At 40.5% G+C, this 15799-nt stretch overlaps 1 protein-coding gene across 3 annotated transcripts in view; it reads left to right on the forward strand.

Moving 5' to 3' along the window:
* Window positions 1-15799, forward strand: part of DACH2 (dachshund family transcription factor 2) — a 245347-nt gene that overhangs the window by 186737 nt on the left and 42811 nt on the right. For all 3 annotated transcript variants that reach the window (XM_041396690.1, XM_041396692.1, XM_041396691.1), the window contains exons 5-7: window positions 1481-1653; window positions 12493-12628; window positions 14532-14612. In XM_041396690.1, coding sequence (XP_041252624.1) covers window positions 1481-1653; window positions 12493-12628; window positions 14532-14612 — 390 coding nt within the window. The remainder of the gene's footprint in view (window positions 1-1480; window positions 1654-12492; window positions 12629-14531; window positions 14613-15799) is intronic.

Here is a 15799-nt window from a genome sequence, read left to right on the forward strand (position 1 = left end):
ATTATTAGTTCTGTCATACACCAAAAACTGGCCTTCTGGTGCCTGGCTTTCTCCTTTAAAATAGTTTGGATAAACCCAAAAGTTGCAAACTTTTTAGCAATAAACAGTCTCAATGGCATGTGGTAATGACTAGATATATGTTTGTGTTATTTAATATTTGCACCTGAATTTTTAAATGAGGATTTCTAACCTAAATGTCATTTAGAAAAATTATAAGACATTTGTGTTTGGCAGAATGAGTCCTGTTTTTTAGGGTTTTGTTATGAAAAATTAATTTTGGATACCTTATAGTAGCTAACTATCTAAGTGGTCTCTCTAAAGAACTCTTGAAAGCACAATAAGCTAACCAATTTTTTCAGTGAATTGGCGTCTTGGTCTTCTTTTCCAGTGCAGTCATTACTAAATACAAGAAGTAATACACATGCTGAAATGGATATTAATGAAGTATGAGAATCCAGTTCTTGCTAGCAGTAACTTCACCTTTTTGGCAATGTCAAGATCTTAGAGTTGATCCAAATAAATTTCATACCTTCTTAAATTGGTTTATATCCATAGCAGAAGACAATTTAAAGTGACATTTTGAAAATTAAAACCTCTGGCAACAATTTTAACCTCTCATTACGTGTTGCAGTTCACAGACCTTCTGTACAATCGCTCAGTGGTGTCTGTAGTAAAGCCACAGCCTCCTGGATTCGAGACAGAGTATAAGAATTTAGTGTGACATTGCTGAGAAGTGGTAATGGGAAGAAGTCTTGGTAGGAGTGTATGATCAGATAACGTTATTAATAAATATTCATCTGATATGTTGGAAAACATGCAAATTATATGCATGTTTTGTGGGATTTTTTATTCTTTATTTCTCCTAACTAAAGAAATCACTGAACTGGCACAGTCGTATATTAATTTGTCCCTCCCCAGCTGTGTATTCCTTTCCCCAGCACAAACCAGCCTTTCCTGGGCTGCACAGGCAGTTGTCCCCTGTGGAACCCCAGAACTGATAAGAATTTGCTGCTGTTGGGCTTGAGTGGTGGATGTTGCAGTGGGATGTGGGCCTCAGGGTGTCCCAGTGACATGGTGAATGTTGTGGGGCCCTGCAAGGTGTCCCAGTGACATGGTGGATGTCGTGGACCCTCAGGGTGTCCCAGGGACATGGTGGATGGTGTGGGCCCTCAGGATGTCCCAGTGATGTGGTGAATTTTACAAAGAGATGTGGTCCCTCAGGGCATCCCAGTGATGTGGTGGATCATGTGGGCCTCAGGGTGTCCCAGTGACATGGCGGATGGTGTGGGCCCTGCAAGGTGTCCCAGTGACATGGTGGATGTCGTGGACCCTCAGGGTGTCCCAGGGACATGGTGGATGGTGTGGGCCCTCAGGGTGTCCCAGTGACATGGTGGATCATGTGGGCCCCCAGGGTGTCCCAGTGGCATGGTGGATGGTGTGGGCCCTCGGGGCCCGAGTGACATGTCCGTGCTCTCCGCAGGGATAGACCTGCCCTTCATGATGATGCCGCACCCCCTGCTCCCTGTCAGCCTCCCCCCGGCCTCGGTGGCCATGGCCATGAACCAGATGAACCATCTCAACACCATCGCCAACATGGCCGCGGCGGCGCAGATGCACAGCCCCCTCTCCAGGGCAGGGGCCTCTGTCATCAAGGTAAGGCTTCCTCGTGGCTTGCAGAGATCTGCGGTGGCTCTCTCAGGGAGGAGAAGGACGAGGCACTGAGTTCACGCTGCTCCAGCTCACCTGGGCTGCTCCCAACACTGAGCAATACCCACCACTGCAGCCAGGGAGTTCGGCTGCTCTGATCTGTCAGTGAGTCTGTAATGTAATTAAAAATGGACACTGACACTCACGACAGGCTAGAGTAAGATCTCTGAAAGCTTCATAACTCTTCTAAAATGCTGTTTAAAGTCAAATTTAAGAGAAAATGCTTTAGGATATGACAATAATTCTAGTACACTGCAAATCCTGAACAGGCAAATAGCCGAGAAAATCACCACAAGTACGTTTAGTGAGGCTGAAGAACAAAACAGGAATTCTAGCAGTACAAATCCAGAGCAGGTAAATACCTGAGTAAATTATCACAAGTACTTCAGTGGGTAGATTCTCTGGTAGCCAAACCTGAACTTCCTTCTGGTTGGTTAAAACATGTTTGTATTTTGAAAGGCTTGTCCTAGTCTCTGCCAAGTAGGCTGTTCAGAAAGGTTCTTGTCTGTGTGGAGAGCTGCTGTCCTGCAACACACTCAAAAATGCATTAAAAGAAGAAATTTTCAAAATAGAAGTGTGTAGGATCAGTGTTTGTGAAGGATTGGTGTGATGGGATTCTCTAAAACAGTGTGTCCACTTTTTCCTGAGCAAAAATTAAAGGTGTTACCAGTCTGACGTGCGTGTGTGTATTTGCATGCACATGTGGGTTTCTTGTTGACAAAGTAAAATGTTGTCAGCTTTGAAAGTTCATTAGTTTAATCCATTTTTCTTTGTGTTTAAATATATGAATATAGAGCTATCTGTTCTGGAAAGTAAATGTCTTCAGTATTTGTGTTCATTTACACTCATCTATCCCCATCACTCTAGAATCTGACTTCGGAGTTGCTTTATTCTTACAACCCTCACTGATAAGCTGAACTGATTTGCTCTCACATCTTTATTTTAAAACATTTTAATTTTAATGTGTCATTATTTTATCATTGAGAAAGTCACTGTTCTCAACACTGCAGTCCAGTTTGAGAATACATTATTGAGGGTTGTGTTGTACTTCTTTTGTCACAGGCTGGTGCTTCAGGAGATTTTGTTTCTAAATCAAGCAGGGAAAGGAACTCGCAGTGACCAAGCACGTGTTTATTGTTCATGCCCATGTGTTCTGATAGCAGCATCCTCTCAAGGGGGACAACAAATGCCTCTTGTCACATCACTGCAGTAAAATTTTACATCCCTCTGTTGTTGAGGTTCTGGAGAGGTTTGTTTTCCTTCTGATTTGTTTTCTGGCCCTAAGCATCTCCAAAATTACCTCAAATGGTTTCTCATTTTTACTGAGTCCACTTCCAGATTAGGGCAAATATTGTTCTGAATGCTTTGGTTTTGTTGACTTTTTTTTTTTTTTTTCTCATGGACTCTAGGGAGGCTGGGAAAATTCAGGGGCCACATTTCCCATTAGGATCCCTACTTAGGATTAAGATGTGTAAAAACTCCTCTTTATCATCAGTGTACTTGCACAGTTGTTGGCTGGGTGGAGAAAACATCTCTCTCTGATGTATATTAGTTAATACAAGTCATTGAAATATTAGAAATTGGTTGAAATTCCATTCATTTGAAACCATAACCTTTCCTTTAAGTGTTCAGAGACCTCTTGACAAAACCTAATTTAAACACAGCAGTGGAATATTTGCAGCAGCAAGTAAACTTGCAGAAGCTTTTATTGTATTCTAAATGTTACCAGTATGTCAGCATGAAGATTAAATACGTATTTGTAAACAATGCCAGTCCTTTGTAATTTAAACTGCAGTTTTTGCAGGCAACTGGGTTTCAGGCTGTTATTTAGCAGGCCCTTGCTGATGTGAGTTACTCATTTACAGCAATTTTTTCCCCAACACCTGCACCAGAGGAGACACAATATCTCCACAGCAACACAAAGTCTGGCCAGCACTCTGGTGGGAATTGTTTCCTCTCGTGTTGCTGAGGAAAATGCACCAGTAGCCAACGTGACAGAGGCAGAGTGGGCATCCTTTGCTGTGTTACTCTCACCTGTCAAGTGGTGCTGCATCTTTCTCTAGTTTGTCCTGAGTGCTGAAAGTGTAGATGAATTTTATTACGGTGTGAGGCTCCTTTTGTGTTTCCTTCCCTTCTGTACAATCATCCGGCACAGAATGATGACCAGTTAACATGAAATTCTTGTACAAAATGAAACATGTAAAAAAAGAAAAGCTTTGCTGTCCCTGCTGTTAATAATACTTTTATTAGAAGACATTATTTAAGTGCATTTAATAAGTACAAAATATAGCTAGTTTTCAATAGAGTGCAATCCCAGCATCATGTTTTTACTTAAAATGGGAGAAATGAATCAAATATATTGAGTGTGTGTCTGTTTCCATAGTCTGATGACTAAAATACCACTTGGCCTGTTTTCTATAGGTGTGAGAATCAGCTGCTTTATAAGGTTTTGAATGAAGTCATTATGCTTTTTATATCACGTTTGCCATTTAGAAATAAGCTGTTCTACCAAGATATGCATGATCAGCAAAGTTAACATTTAGTGCTCCAGAAAGAAATGTCATAACTATGAAACTTGATTTCTCCCTGACAGGAACACCATAAATTAGGGAGGCACAATGGCCAGGCTCACAAAACCTTCTTAGCCATCTCTAACATGATGTGATGTGATTATAGCAGCGCCAGCAGCACTGTAGCTGCAGGTCTGGCAGTGCCCCTGTGATAAATCCAGCCTTACAGGGATTTACTGCACATCTGAAGAAGCTTGCTGGATTTGAAACTTGGCTCAAATGGCTCAGGAGAATCTCTCTTTTTGAGGGTCTTGTATGGCAAAAGCAGAATTTGTCAGGCACACTGAGTTCACCACCCTCTCTCTTCTCCCTCCTGCATCCAGTTCTTGTCATCTCTTCATTTTCAGAGCTGTTCTTCAGCTGGACCTGCTCTGCAATCCAGGAATGGCCTGGATGTCAAATGAGGATCAGTCTGGGGTGGAATTTGGCTAAGTACACTTGAGTCATAGTTTTGGCTAGAAAAAGCAGTGGATCCTCAAGGCCAGGTTGGGTGGAGCACCCTGGTCTCATGGAAGGTGTCCCTGCACCTAGCAGGGCTGGAATGAGGTGACCTTTAAGGTCCTTCCATCCCAAAACAGTTTGTGATTCCATTAATAAATGTAGCAATTTACTGTTGCATGATAATTTTGTTCCTGAATCTCAGAAAAATCTACTCAGTGGTAATATTTTCAGAAGGAGAGTTGGGATGAGTCCTTTCCAGAAAAGTGAGAGGATTTTTCACTGAAGTTTGTGAAACACTCAGCTCCAGAGAGCAGTGACTACATAATGTGAAGATTTTTATTTTACAGTGCATCTGTAACAAATATGACCTTACATGACTAAAAACATACTGGTTTACACAATTCCAGCCAAAGAGCAGTGAGGGGGCAGGGGAGAGGTTTGGGGTTAGGAAGGTGAAGGGAAGGCTGGCAAGAGCCAAGTCTGGAGCTGTGACTGTGACTCTTCACTGAAAGGCCACTTTTCCAGATGTGCTTGGGAACAGGCTGGTGGGAAATACTGAAATACTGGGTCAGGCTGAGCTTGAAATTCTGGGAACCAAACCCATACCAGGGCCTTAAGCTGCTCCTTTTGTGTTAGATATGCAAAGAGTACTGAGAGTAATGAGGCAAAACGTCATGCCAGAGATCTGAGACTTCTTTTCTCCCAAGTTTCCCCTGCTTCTCATTTTACTTACCTGACATATTTTGCACCCTGCTTTCTCCTCTTGCTCACATCTCACCCTCTTCCTCCTTGTGCTCCCTCCCTTTCCTTCTGGCAAACAGCCTCTTTGGAGCTGCTGAGGGATGTGTTTCTCCTGAGTAGGAGTAGTTCTGAAAATTGGTTTCCTGCTGTCCATTTTTCTTCTGTTGTCATCCCCTCATGCTTGCTGTATTCCTGCTTTTCTCTTATGTTTCGTGTTCTCATCGATGTCCCAGTTAGGAATAAATGGTGCTTTTGTTGAGTGCAAATAGGAAACACAATAAAAACAAAAAATTAAAATTCTTAAAAAAATACAGCTTTTTTATTTTCATATTTTGTAATTCCTTGAGAATTTCACCCCAGTGCACTTTAGAAACTAATCTGATAAGCAGAACAAAGCATTATTTGTACAGTGGGATCTAACTAGAGGTGCAATAGAGACTTCTGAATCTCCTTCTCTTTGAGTTTTGTTTTTCCCATGATTTTGTCGGATTGTTAAAGCATTTGTAAAGGGTGTATATGACATGATTTTAAATTCCCTGAAGAGAGTACAGATGGGCTGTGTAATTATTGCTGAGAGGTGCTATTTTTCTGTGTGCTCTACAACTCACATTCATAATATTTACCTGACAGCCAGAAAAATGTGGCCATCTCAGAATGGTCTGAAACACTTCTTCTCACAATAGAAACATTTCCCATTACAGAATTTCTAACATCAGTAATTTCATATCTCTCTGTGCATTCAATCCATTATGAATTGTTTTCAGAATATTACAACATTTATAAAATAAACCTTCTCTGCAGTGTAGTGATTTTTCATATTGTTAGATTTATTCCGTCCTGTTCCATAGCAGGCAGCTGATTGCTGGATGGGACTGGGATATGTTGGAGGAGCCACAGGAGTTTGTTTGCTTCTTAGAAGGTTAATTTTTTGTGGCTGTATTTGAGGTGAAGGAGGAGTGAGTGTGCAGGTTTTGTATCTCTTTATTCACTGATTCAGTGAAATCACTCTGCTGGGAGGTGTTCAGATCCTTTCAAATTGCATTAAATACCCTTCTCAGCTCCTCCTTGGAGGAGGCTGTCCCTCTCCCCACAGTGCCAAGAACACCTGGCTCCTTACCAACCTCATTGAGAGGTTTTAAGCATTGAAAACTTATTTTAAACTTCCAAGTGGAAAAAAAAAATCCGATCCGAAACATCTCTTTTTGCAGAGCTTGCAAAGGAAAATTGTTAGGCCAAGCACATCTAAGCTCTTAGTTCTGGCTCAGATCTTTTTAGTATTAGCTTAGTCATTTGCATTTGTCCTTAATAACTGATATGGCTCTAACGTAGATGAGGTAGAGCATTTTCATCATTAGTCCTGGGAATACCTTTCCTCCCTTCCATGGCAGCACTGGGTGAAACAATTCAGGAGAGGGGCACAAGTACCAAGTTTCCACTGTGAGATCCTCTCCAGTTTCAGGCACTGTTGTGCTCTCAGATTCCAAGTAAAACATCAAGATCTTAATCCAGGAGTGAAGGTTTTCATGGCTGTCCCAGTGACTGCTAATTTAAGAAACAGGGAAGAAGGCAGCTCCTGTTTGGCTGTTTCCCAACACCATCTGATTAGCTACACTTCTCTGTTTGGCTGAGCAGCTGGCAATTAATGGATTGATAGGAAGTAGTCACAAGGTAATGGAATTAGTGAGTGAACATCTGGTATTAAAATCAGTAAATGTAGGAGTTTTTATGATTTCTTAAATTCTGTGGAAAAATAATTGCCAGTTGACTACAACTGAAACAACTATATGTACACAGTGGAAAAAAAAAGTGCATTTTAAATGGCAAAGTACATATTTTAGGCCAAAGACTTCCCTATACACTGCAAAAGATGAATGGGATCCAGCTGGCTTTCAGACACACAGATCCTATCTTGGTTTTTAGACCAGCTGTTTACCTTGTTCATCTCCAGTACCTACAGCAATCACAGCTACTGTAAGTAGCTCAGAAGACCAACAAGTCACCCCAGTCTTTGTGTGTGCTTATTCACAGAGTGGAATGACTCAAAATCCAAACCAAACTGCTCTTCTCTAGCCCAGAAATGGCTGTGATCATCCTACTTCTTGTTGGCCTCAGTTCAGGTGTAGCACAGCTCCTGCTTCCTGTGGCAGGGGTATTCTTTTCCTTGGAAAAACCTAAATTTAGTAGTCCATCAGTTAAGGACTGTAAACTTGAGAGCAGTATTTAAAATGTGCTGGTTACTAGGATTCAAACAGCATTAGTATCAAGTAAGGTCAATTGGAAAGAAATACATCTTATTATTAACTAAAAAAAGGAAGTGTTAGCAGTTCAGTTCTTTGCTGACTGGAATTGTGACTTGTGTTAACTTTGCTTGTTCTTCTCACTCACTGAGGATGGGATTCAGCCAGGGAGGGAGGAGCAGAGGTAGCTCAGCAGAGAGGTAGGGCTGTAGGTGGGGAAGTCTGCAGGCAGACTCTGCCTGGCTCCACAACCCTTCCAGGGAGTCAGGCTCTGGTTTCTGGAATTTTTTTATTTCTGTGTAGTCCATTTTGAGACTATGAATGGAGATCTTGCAACCAATGGGAGGCTGAGGTGTGGCATAATGAACATCCCACTGTGCAAGTCAATGCTGGGATTTTTTTCTGCCAGTTCCTCGTGTTTTTCCATCATCAGAAATCTTTCTAACAACTCCTGAAAACTCTAATCTAGGCCTAAAACCAGTAGAATCTCCATTTCACCTTCCTTTCCATTTCATTAGATAGGGTGAATTCCAGCCACTGCAGAGCCCTGTAGAGTAGAGCAGCAGCACCTCAATTAAATATGAAATATGAAGATAAATGTGTGAATAAAACATTGAGGACTCAGACAAACTTCCAAAACCTGCTTGTCAGCAGTGAAATGCCACTAAATCCTCTAGGAACTCATTAATAGATTAACATTTGGAAGAGTAATTACAACTACATTACAACTAAGAATAAAGAAAAATAAAAAGGAAAATCCAGCAGTATCATTCCTCTTAACTCTTGACATAAAAGGAAGATCAATACTATAAAAAAAAACAGAGCTAAGGAATTAAGGTCAAGATGATTATGTCAGAAATAGGTAAGCTGTTCATATATATTTCAAATAAAACTACTGTGTAGTATTTGCTATTATTGGTGTGGAATACTCCCTCACAGGGGAAGGAAGAGGGATATTGAGCCGAAATCAAGGATCTGTCTGGCAATTGGGTGAGTTCATGACTTCAGTGCTGTTAAGCTAAATCACAACTAAAATCAACAATGTCAAGTATTGTAGCTGCATTTCCTGAGGCAGAGAAGGACACTGATTTTTAGTGAGACAAATATATTACCCTTCAAGAGGATTAAATACTGGAAAAGTCCTTTTTGAGAATTTATGTTACAGCTCTGTAAAGGAAGGAAAAAAAGATGAGATAAAGTAGGTACTGTAGATAGATAAATAGGTGAGATCTTGAGAAATGTTTTCATTTTTCATAAAATTCTCACAATCTGTAGAACCCTTATGTATAATTCATTCAATTATAACCTGGAATATTAATCTTGCAAATTTATGAATAGGAATAAATATAAATGGGGAAAATATTACTTTACTTAGGAATGTATTTTTATTACTGTGAGTTTACCTAGTGTGTAACCAGACTGCCCTGCAGGATGCAGGGGGAACTGAGCCATTTTCAGGGGGGGAAAAATATATGAAAAGTAATGGGGCTATAAAATACATAGATGACAAATCAAATGAAGTCATCAATGTGTAAAACAAAATGTTAAGATTTTAGATTTGCAATTTTCCTATTTAAATGCCCTCATTGATTTGTTACAAATACTGTTAACCCTGTGTTTGGAAAATGGTGAGGACATTATCACTTGTGTTCTCATTTGTAATAAAATAGATTAACTTGCTGTGAAATTTTAACTAGGCTGAGACACAACAGTAGCTACCTAATGAACCAGAGCACATTGCTGTTAAGTAGCTAAATAGATGCATACTGATTACAGGACTGAAAAATGGATCTGTTTACCAGCAAAAGAAGAGTCTGCTCATAGCATTATTCATTATAGGAGGGGAAATTCAGAACATTTCCACAAAAACATTTAGAAATGGACAGTTTCTTGATCCATATGCAGCCTCACATGGTGATACTCCTTCCTCATTTGGAACATGTATGATACAGAGGGAATTTCTGTTCCTTTGTTGCTTATAGGGGAAACTCTGCATTCCCTGTGCCTGTACATTGGTGTAATTGGTAAGACATTAGATGAAATAATCAACTAATTCTCTTAGAAAGTGATTCACTGTGTGATTAAGAAGGACTTTTTATTTGACACTTGTACATCTGCCTGAAGATTTCAAACCAAGACCCTGAGTCTGAAGGCAAATTACTCCAAGCAGAGATTATTTCATAGTGAGAGACAATGGGAAATGCAGTTACCAGAAGGAGCTGGAATACTTTGCTTTTCCAAATCATCAGCTTTTGAATTACTCAAATAACTCCCATTTAAGATGACATATATGGCTGTTTGTGTGATATCTAAGTGTTAATTCCTAGTCATATTTGTTCATAGGGTTTTTTTACAGAACAGTTGGCATGTCCTCTCCTTGGCTATTCATTTTCATGGTTGCAGTAGACAATGAAATTTACTTAAACTATGCACTCTTCTGTAAAATTAATCATTTCAAAATGATATCTTAATTGTAAATTGAGTGCTCTTTGTGGTTAAAAGAGAGGAAATAGTGCCAAAGAGGACTGTTAAAACTGAAATCCATGCAAATGAAATTGCAGTCAGTGTTGTAACCTGTTAGCAGGAACCTATTTGGAAGCTATTATTTGCACAAAGGTAAAAAACACACAGGATTTATCCACTCAGGATTGCATGTATCTGGTTTGTTATTTAGGACAGTACTTTTTGGGGTAACAATGTGACTTTCAAAAGCAACTCAGTAAGCAGCACATCCACAAAGTCCCGACTCCCTTTTACTCATCTATTCATCTCAGCAGCCTCCAAACACTCTCTTTTGGAGGCCAAAAGGAGACTTTAAGCTCAGTGACTTGGACCTTCGTTTTTCTCTCACAAAATTGAAAACTAATTTGTGTAAAACCATTCAGTTTTCAAAATTGTAAAAACTTGTGGATCAACAGAATAGACTCATATCTGTTAAATATTAGCATTAAAAATCTCCCTTTCAGATCTGTTACTGTACATTCATTAAATAACAGATAATTAGTGAAACTGATCCACTGAGGATTAACAGCTATGTAATAGATACACATCTGTTACATGGCTTTGGGGCTGGGTTGTTATTTAATGTACAATAACAATCCCATTAAAACCACGTCCAGTGCCACATTCTCAGCTGGTGTGGTTGGGGTAGGGAAATGCCATCCCATGCTCTGAGGAGGATCCAATCTCCTGTTCCCTTTGCATAACCCTCAGAAGTATCTGCAAATACAAAGATGAGTGTGGCTTAGAGGGATGGTTTTAATGGGTAACAGAATATTCTTGTTGATCTTGCTGGCAGTGTAATTAATGAATTGCCCTGATACATCCAAACAGCAGCTTTTATATCAGGGATTTATAATGGAAAAACTTCTAGGAGCCACCATGTGCTTCCCTAAGCTACATTATTGATTCAGGCTTCCTCCTAGAAAACTGCATAAAAACTTCAGATGCTTCTGAGTTTATTTTCCAGAGTACACAGTAAATTGCTACCAAGGAGCCAGATTGACTATTCCTAATGAAACATCTTCAGAACAGGTTAGAAAGGAGGAAAGATTGCAAAGTTCCTTTGAGACAACTTTCCCAGATGAACTGTGGTTGTGATTTTTAGTGAGGTGGAGGCAAGAGAATCTCTTTTTTTAAAAAAAGGAAGTTAGATTTCAGTTCTGGGTTTGCACAGGAAGCAGCTGATTGCCAAGGATGAGGGCAACTCCAGAGGTTCAGGTTCTGGAGTTCTGTAAATTCAACCATTTTTCCTCATTAGTGTCTCTCCCTTGGAATTACACCTTCAAGGACTTGAATAGAGGTTTTGAAACATAGAAGGCACTTCAGGAGAAAAATATCTGGAGTAACTCAGGCCCTGATTGTCCCTTTCAGAAGATTCTCATTTTCTGTTGATTCTGGGAACAGGAATGAAGGGCACTGAAATTTTTAATTAAAAGTATGTGTGTGGAAACACTGGGTTGAAAGGATCTCAAGTGTCCTCACAATCTCTTGCCTTAAGGATGAACTTTTACTTATGCCTTGTTTGTGTGATCTGTTCCTAAAGATTATTACTGATAAAATTCCATGGCATCTTCAGGCAACTTAAAAGTATAGCTACACAGAAATGCATAATTCAATTTTGCCTTTTTAATTTCTTTTATATTTCTTACCTTTTTTTTTTTCTCCTTACCTTAAGTATTTTAGAGATTAATATCAAAGTTTATAATGCAAATATAAATGTGACATTTTGTGAGCAAACTCTTGTTTTGGTTAAAAACTGGTGCTTTTCATGCAAGAGGGAAGTTTGTACCAGAGCCACAGCTTTTGTCATTTGTTCAGGTGCTACCCTGAAAAGATACTGATGTAATTTATTCAGGTACAGATTCTACTTACAAATTCACAAGTACAGATTCTAATTACAAATTTGACTGCATTTAGCGACAGTTCAGTCCAACTGTGAACTGTTTATTTGAAATGTGACTCATATATGGCAGTCTTACTACCTGTAGATTAAAAGTAGTTTGTGAGAGCAACATGAAAGAATATTCTATATGTTCCTACGTGTGAAAAACTTAGAACATAAAAAGTTGCCAACAAGAAAAAGGTGGCAAATGATCAACTAAGTTGTTTGTAGAAGCCTGTGTTGGTTTTGGCTGTAGATGACTACGCTGCTCTTAGACACGAGTTCTGCTCTCTGTTTACCTCAGCAACACCATTTGTTACCATTACTTTTAAGCCAACCTCACTTTTTTATCCTGACCCTCGGTGAAGCCCGTGGATGAAAGGGCCCAGCTTTGCTTTGCTTCTGTTTGCAGGAGAGGATCCAGGACAGCCCTTCCCCGGCGCCGTCCCTGGAGGACAGCCAGCGGCCCGGCAGCCACGCGTCCTCACACCCCAGCAGCAGCGCGTCCAGCTCCCCGTCCCAGCTGGACACCACCCCCGACAGGATCGGTCAGTGCCGCGGCCGCGCTCCCCTCAGCGCTCCCCTCAGCGCTCCCCTCAGGGGCTCCTCGCGACCTTCGGTTGGGGGAAGCGCTCGCTTGCTACGGAACACGCGGGAAGTTCATCCCCGTGGTTTTGTAAAGTTAAACACGGTCTCAACTGCATCAAAGGAAATACAGGCTGGATATTAGGAAGGAGTTTTTTACAGAAAGGGTGATAAAGTTAAAGTTAAACACGGTCTCAGCTGCATCAAGGGAAACACAGGCTGGATATTAGGAAGGCGTTTTTTACAGACAGGGTGATAAAGGCCTGCCCAGGGAGGTGGTGAAGTCACCATCCTTGGGTGTGTTTAAAACAGGACCGGATGTGACACTCAGTGCCAGGGTTTAGTTGAGGTGTTAGGGCATGGGTTGGACTCGATGATCTTTAAGGTCTCTTCCAACCTGGTCATTCTGTGAATTCTGTGAGGTTCATCACTCAGCAGAGCCCAGCCCCTCCTCTTGGCTTCCTCCTGTGCCAGTATCCCCTGCACAGAGGGATCACCTTGTAGTTTCCCTGGTCCAACCAGCTCCCTCAGCGTGCTTGGGGAGGGAAGTGCTGCTCGAGCCACCTGCCGTTGAAAAAGAGCAAGGTATCTTTTTCTCTGCATGTGTGTGGGGAAAGTCATGGATTATATGATGACTTCTTTGTTCCAAAAACTTCCCTGTGCTCCCACATTCCTTCATCACCCCGAGGCTGAGGCCCTTCTGGCTTTTTTGTTCCCTCCACCGCAGCTTTCACAGCCTGTGCAGTATTGATTAAAATGCTAATTCCACCTAGAGGAAGTTTAGATCCTATTCTTGGTGCTTCCAAGAGGGATCTAGGGCAACTCAATTAACATCTCCTCACGTCAGTGTGTGTCAACACTGCCATCTCCTCATGGCCTGGAGCCCGTGCAGGCATTGCTGAGCCAGATTTAAACCACAAAAGCCATGCACTCCGGGTGAGTCACTGGAGAATTCCCTCCCATGCACAACCTACCCCTGGGATTTTGCAGTTCTGACCCCAGTCCTTGCAGCAGCACCACAGCACTGCCCAGCACAGTGGATGGAACCTGGATTCTTGCCTAAATCTGTGCACACACAGGGCAGAGACTGTGGAGTCGATTCCCCTCATCTTTTTCCTGTGTAAAACAAGGCTGGAAATAGACAGAACAAGAAGCTTTTAACTTCCTCTAGCAGGGAAAAGAGAATCTTGATGTCTCTCTATGGAGATCTGGTGCTTGCTGTTGTAATGATATGGATAAATATTTTTCATTGACAGAAATACAATGATTTTTACTTTTGCAATTATAAAAAAAAGCTCTCCCTAAAATATGGTAATGAAGTTTGTAACGAGTGTCCTCCCTGGAATAACTGTGAAGTCTGTAATTGGTGGATTGCAGAGAAGGAAATGTTTTAATCAACTAAGAACAAAGAAAGAGGCATTCTGAAGTCATAAATTGCAGGTGTTAAGTAAAGAATTCCCTTCAGCACTGAAATGTTGGGGGGTGTTTTGCTGTCACCAATCGATTTGTGCTATGATCTGGCAGTCTGCGGTTTTTATTAAGCTTACTGCTTTATAGATAATTACTAATACTTAAATCCTTAAATGTATTTTTCACCAAAATGGTTTTTGGGAAGTACTTTTCCCATAATTAATTAATTTGAATATTTCACAAGAAATCACATTCATCTCAGTAGTAATTTGTGTTCTGTCTTGGTATCCTTGTCTAATAAACTTGAGCAGATTAGCTTTTACTGCATAATTTATTTGGCTCTAAGAGTTAAAATATGAAAATATCAACCAAGAGGAAGTATAATTTAATATTTTATTTTCTCTTAACTTTTTTTTACTGACAGTGTTATATAACTGTGCCCTCTGATTTTTTTAGCAATGCTGACCAACAGCAGGGAAGGAGAACTCATTGACCAAGAAACTGGGACCAGCCTAAAAAAAATACAAAAGGAGAAAGGTAAAATCACAGACTGTTTTCCATCTCAGGCATTTAATTGCACTTACTATGTGTTTTATTCCTTTTTCTCATGTTCTGCATATGCAACGACATTATATTACTAATTTAAGAGAACTAAGTGCTTAATTGCAATGAATAATGTATCCAGTGAACTCACATGGAAGTGTAAGCAACGAGAACTTTGCTTCTCTGTGTTTATATAGCATAAGGGTAGTATTTTGCAGGTCTTTTGGCTCAATTATTTATGAAGTTCCAAGCAAATATTTGATCAGTCATGTGCTATTGTTTGTTTGCCTTCAGGGGATGTGTGTGCAGACTGCTCTGATGCTCTGGGTGAACAATATAATTTTATATTGTCTCACCAGCGAGGGGCAGCAAGGGAAGAGGTGATGTTTGACCTGGGGGATTCTCCTGTAGGCAGGGAAGTGCTTCCTCTGCTGGGCTCACCTTGCAGAGTTTCTTGGGTGCTGGAGGAGGTGAATACTCAGGGATTTATTCTGGAAAAATACTGCAAAGAGATGTTGAGGGGTTTAGTGAGGTTTTTGAGTGAAAAAGATGTGAAGGGAAAGAAAGAGAAGGAAGAGACAACATAAGCTAAATGTACTTGTAAGTCTACTGAGAATATTCATATTTATCATCATAAATGAAAGCACAAACTGTTTTATATTTTGGTTGAGGTGATATTAATGTATTTTCAGAGAAAACTAAAAGGCAGGCATAGACAATTTTATGGGCTACTCAGAAGAGAATTTGGAGCCCCTCCATGCCCTGTGGTTCCAGAGTTATATAAAATTATTTGAGCAGTGTCAGGGTTTTGTTCAATCAGCTCTCCTCCTTAGAGGTCTGTGGCTGATGCAGTCATGGGTAGGAAGAGCCTGAAACGTCCTCCTTATATTTTGTATTTCTGTACTCAACTCTCCTTGAAGACAGAAGCTGTTTTCTATTCACTGGTTTTTCTGGGCATTTAAGCACTTTCCTCATGAACCCCAAAAGAGCCCTTCTGTGCCATTCTGAGGTAATTTTATGTCTGGATCATCCTTCTTAAATTCTTCCCTCTTGACTCCTGTTGACATTTACAGAAAGTTACCAGCCATACCTTCACTCCTAAGATTTAAAAATTACATTTCTGTAGTAATTGCATAGTGAGTATTTAATCTGAGCCTGAAAGTATAGTTGATTATAATTCT

Source organism: Onychostruthus taczanowskii, unplaced genomic scaffold (assembly GCF_017590055.1).
Source record: "Onychostruthus taczanowskii isolate IOZ18803 unplaced genomic scaffold, ASM1759005v1 scaffold13, whole genome shotgun sequence".
Taxonomy (NCBI): Eukaryota; Metazoa; Chordata; class Aves; order Passeriformes; family Passeridae; genus Onychostruthus; species Onychostruthus taczanowskii.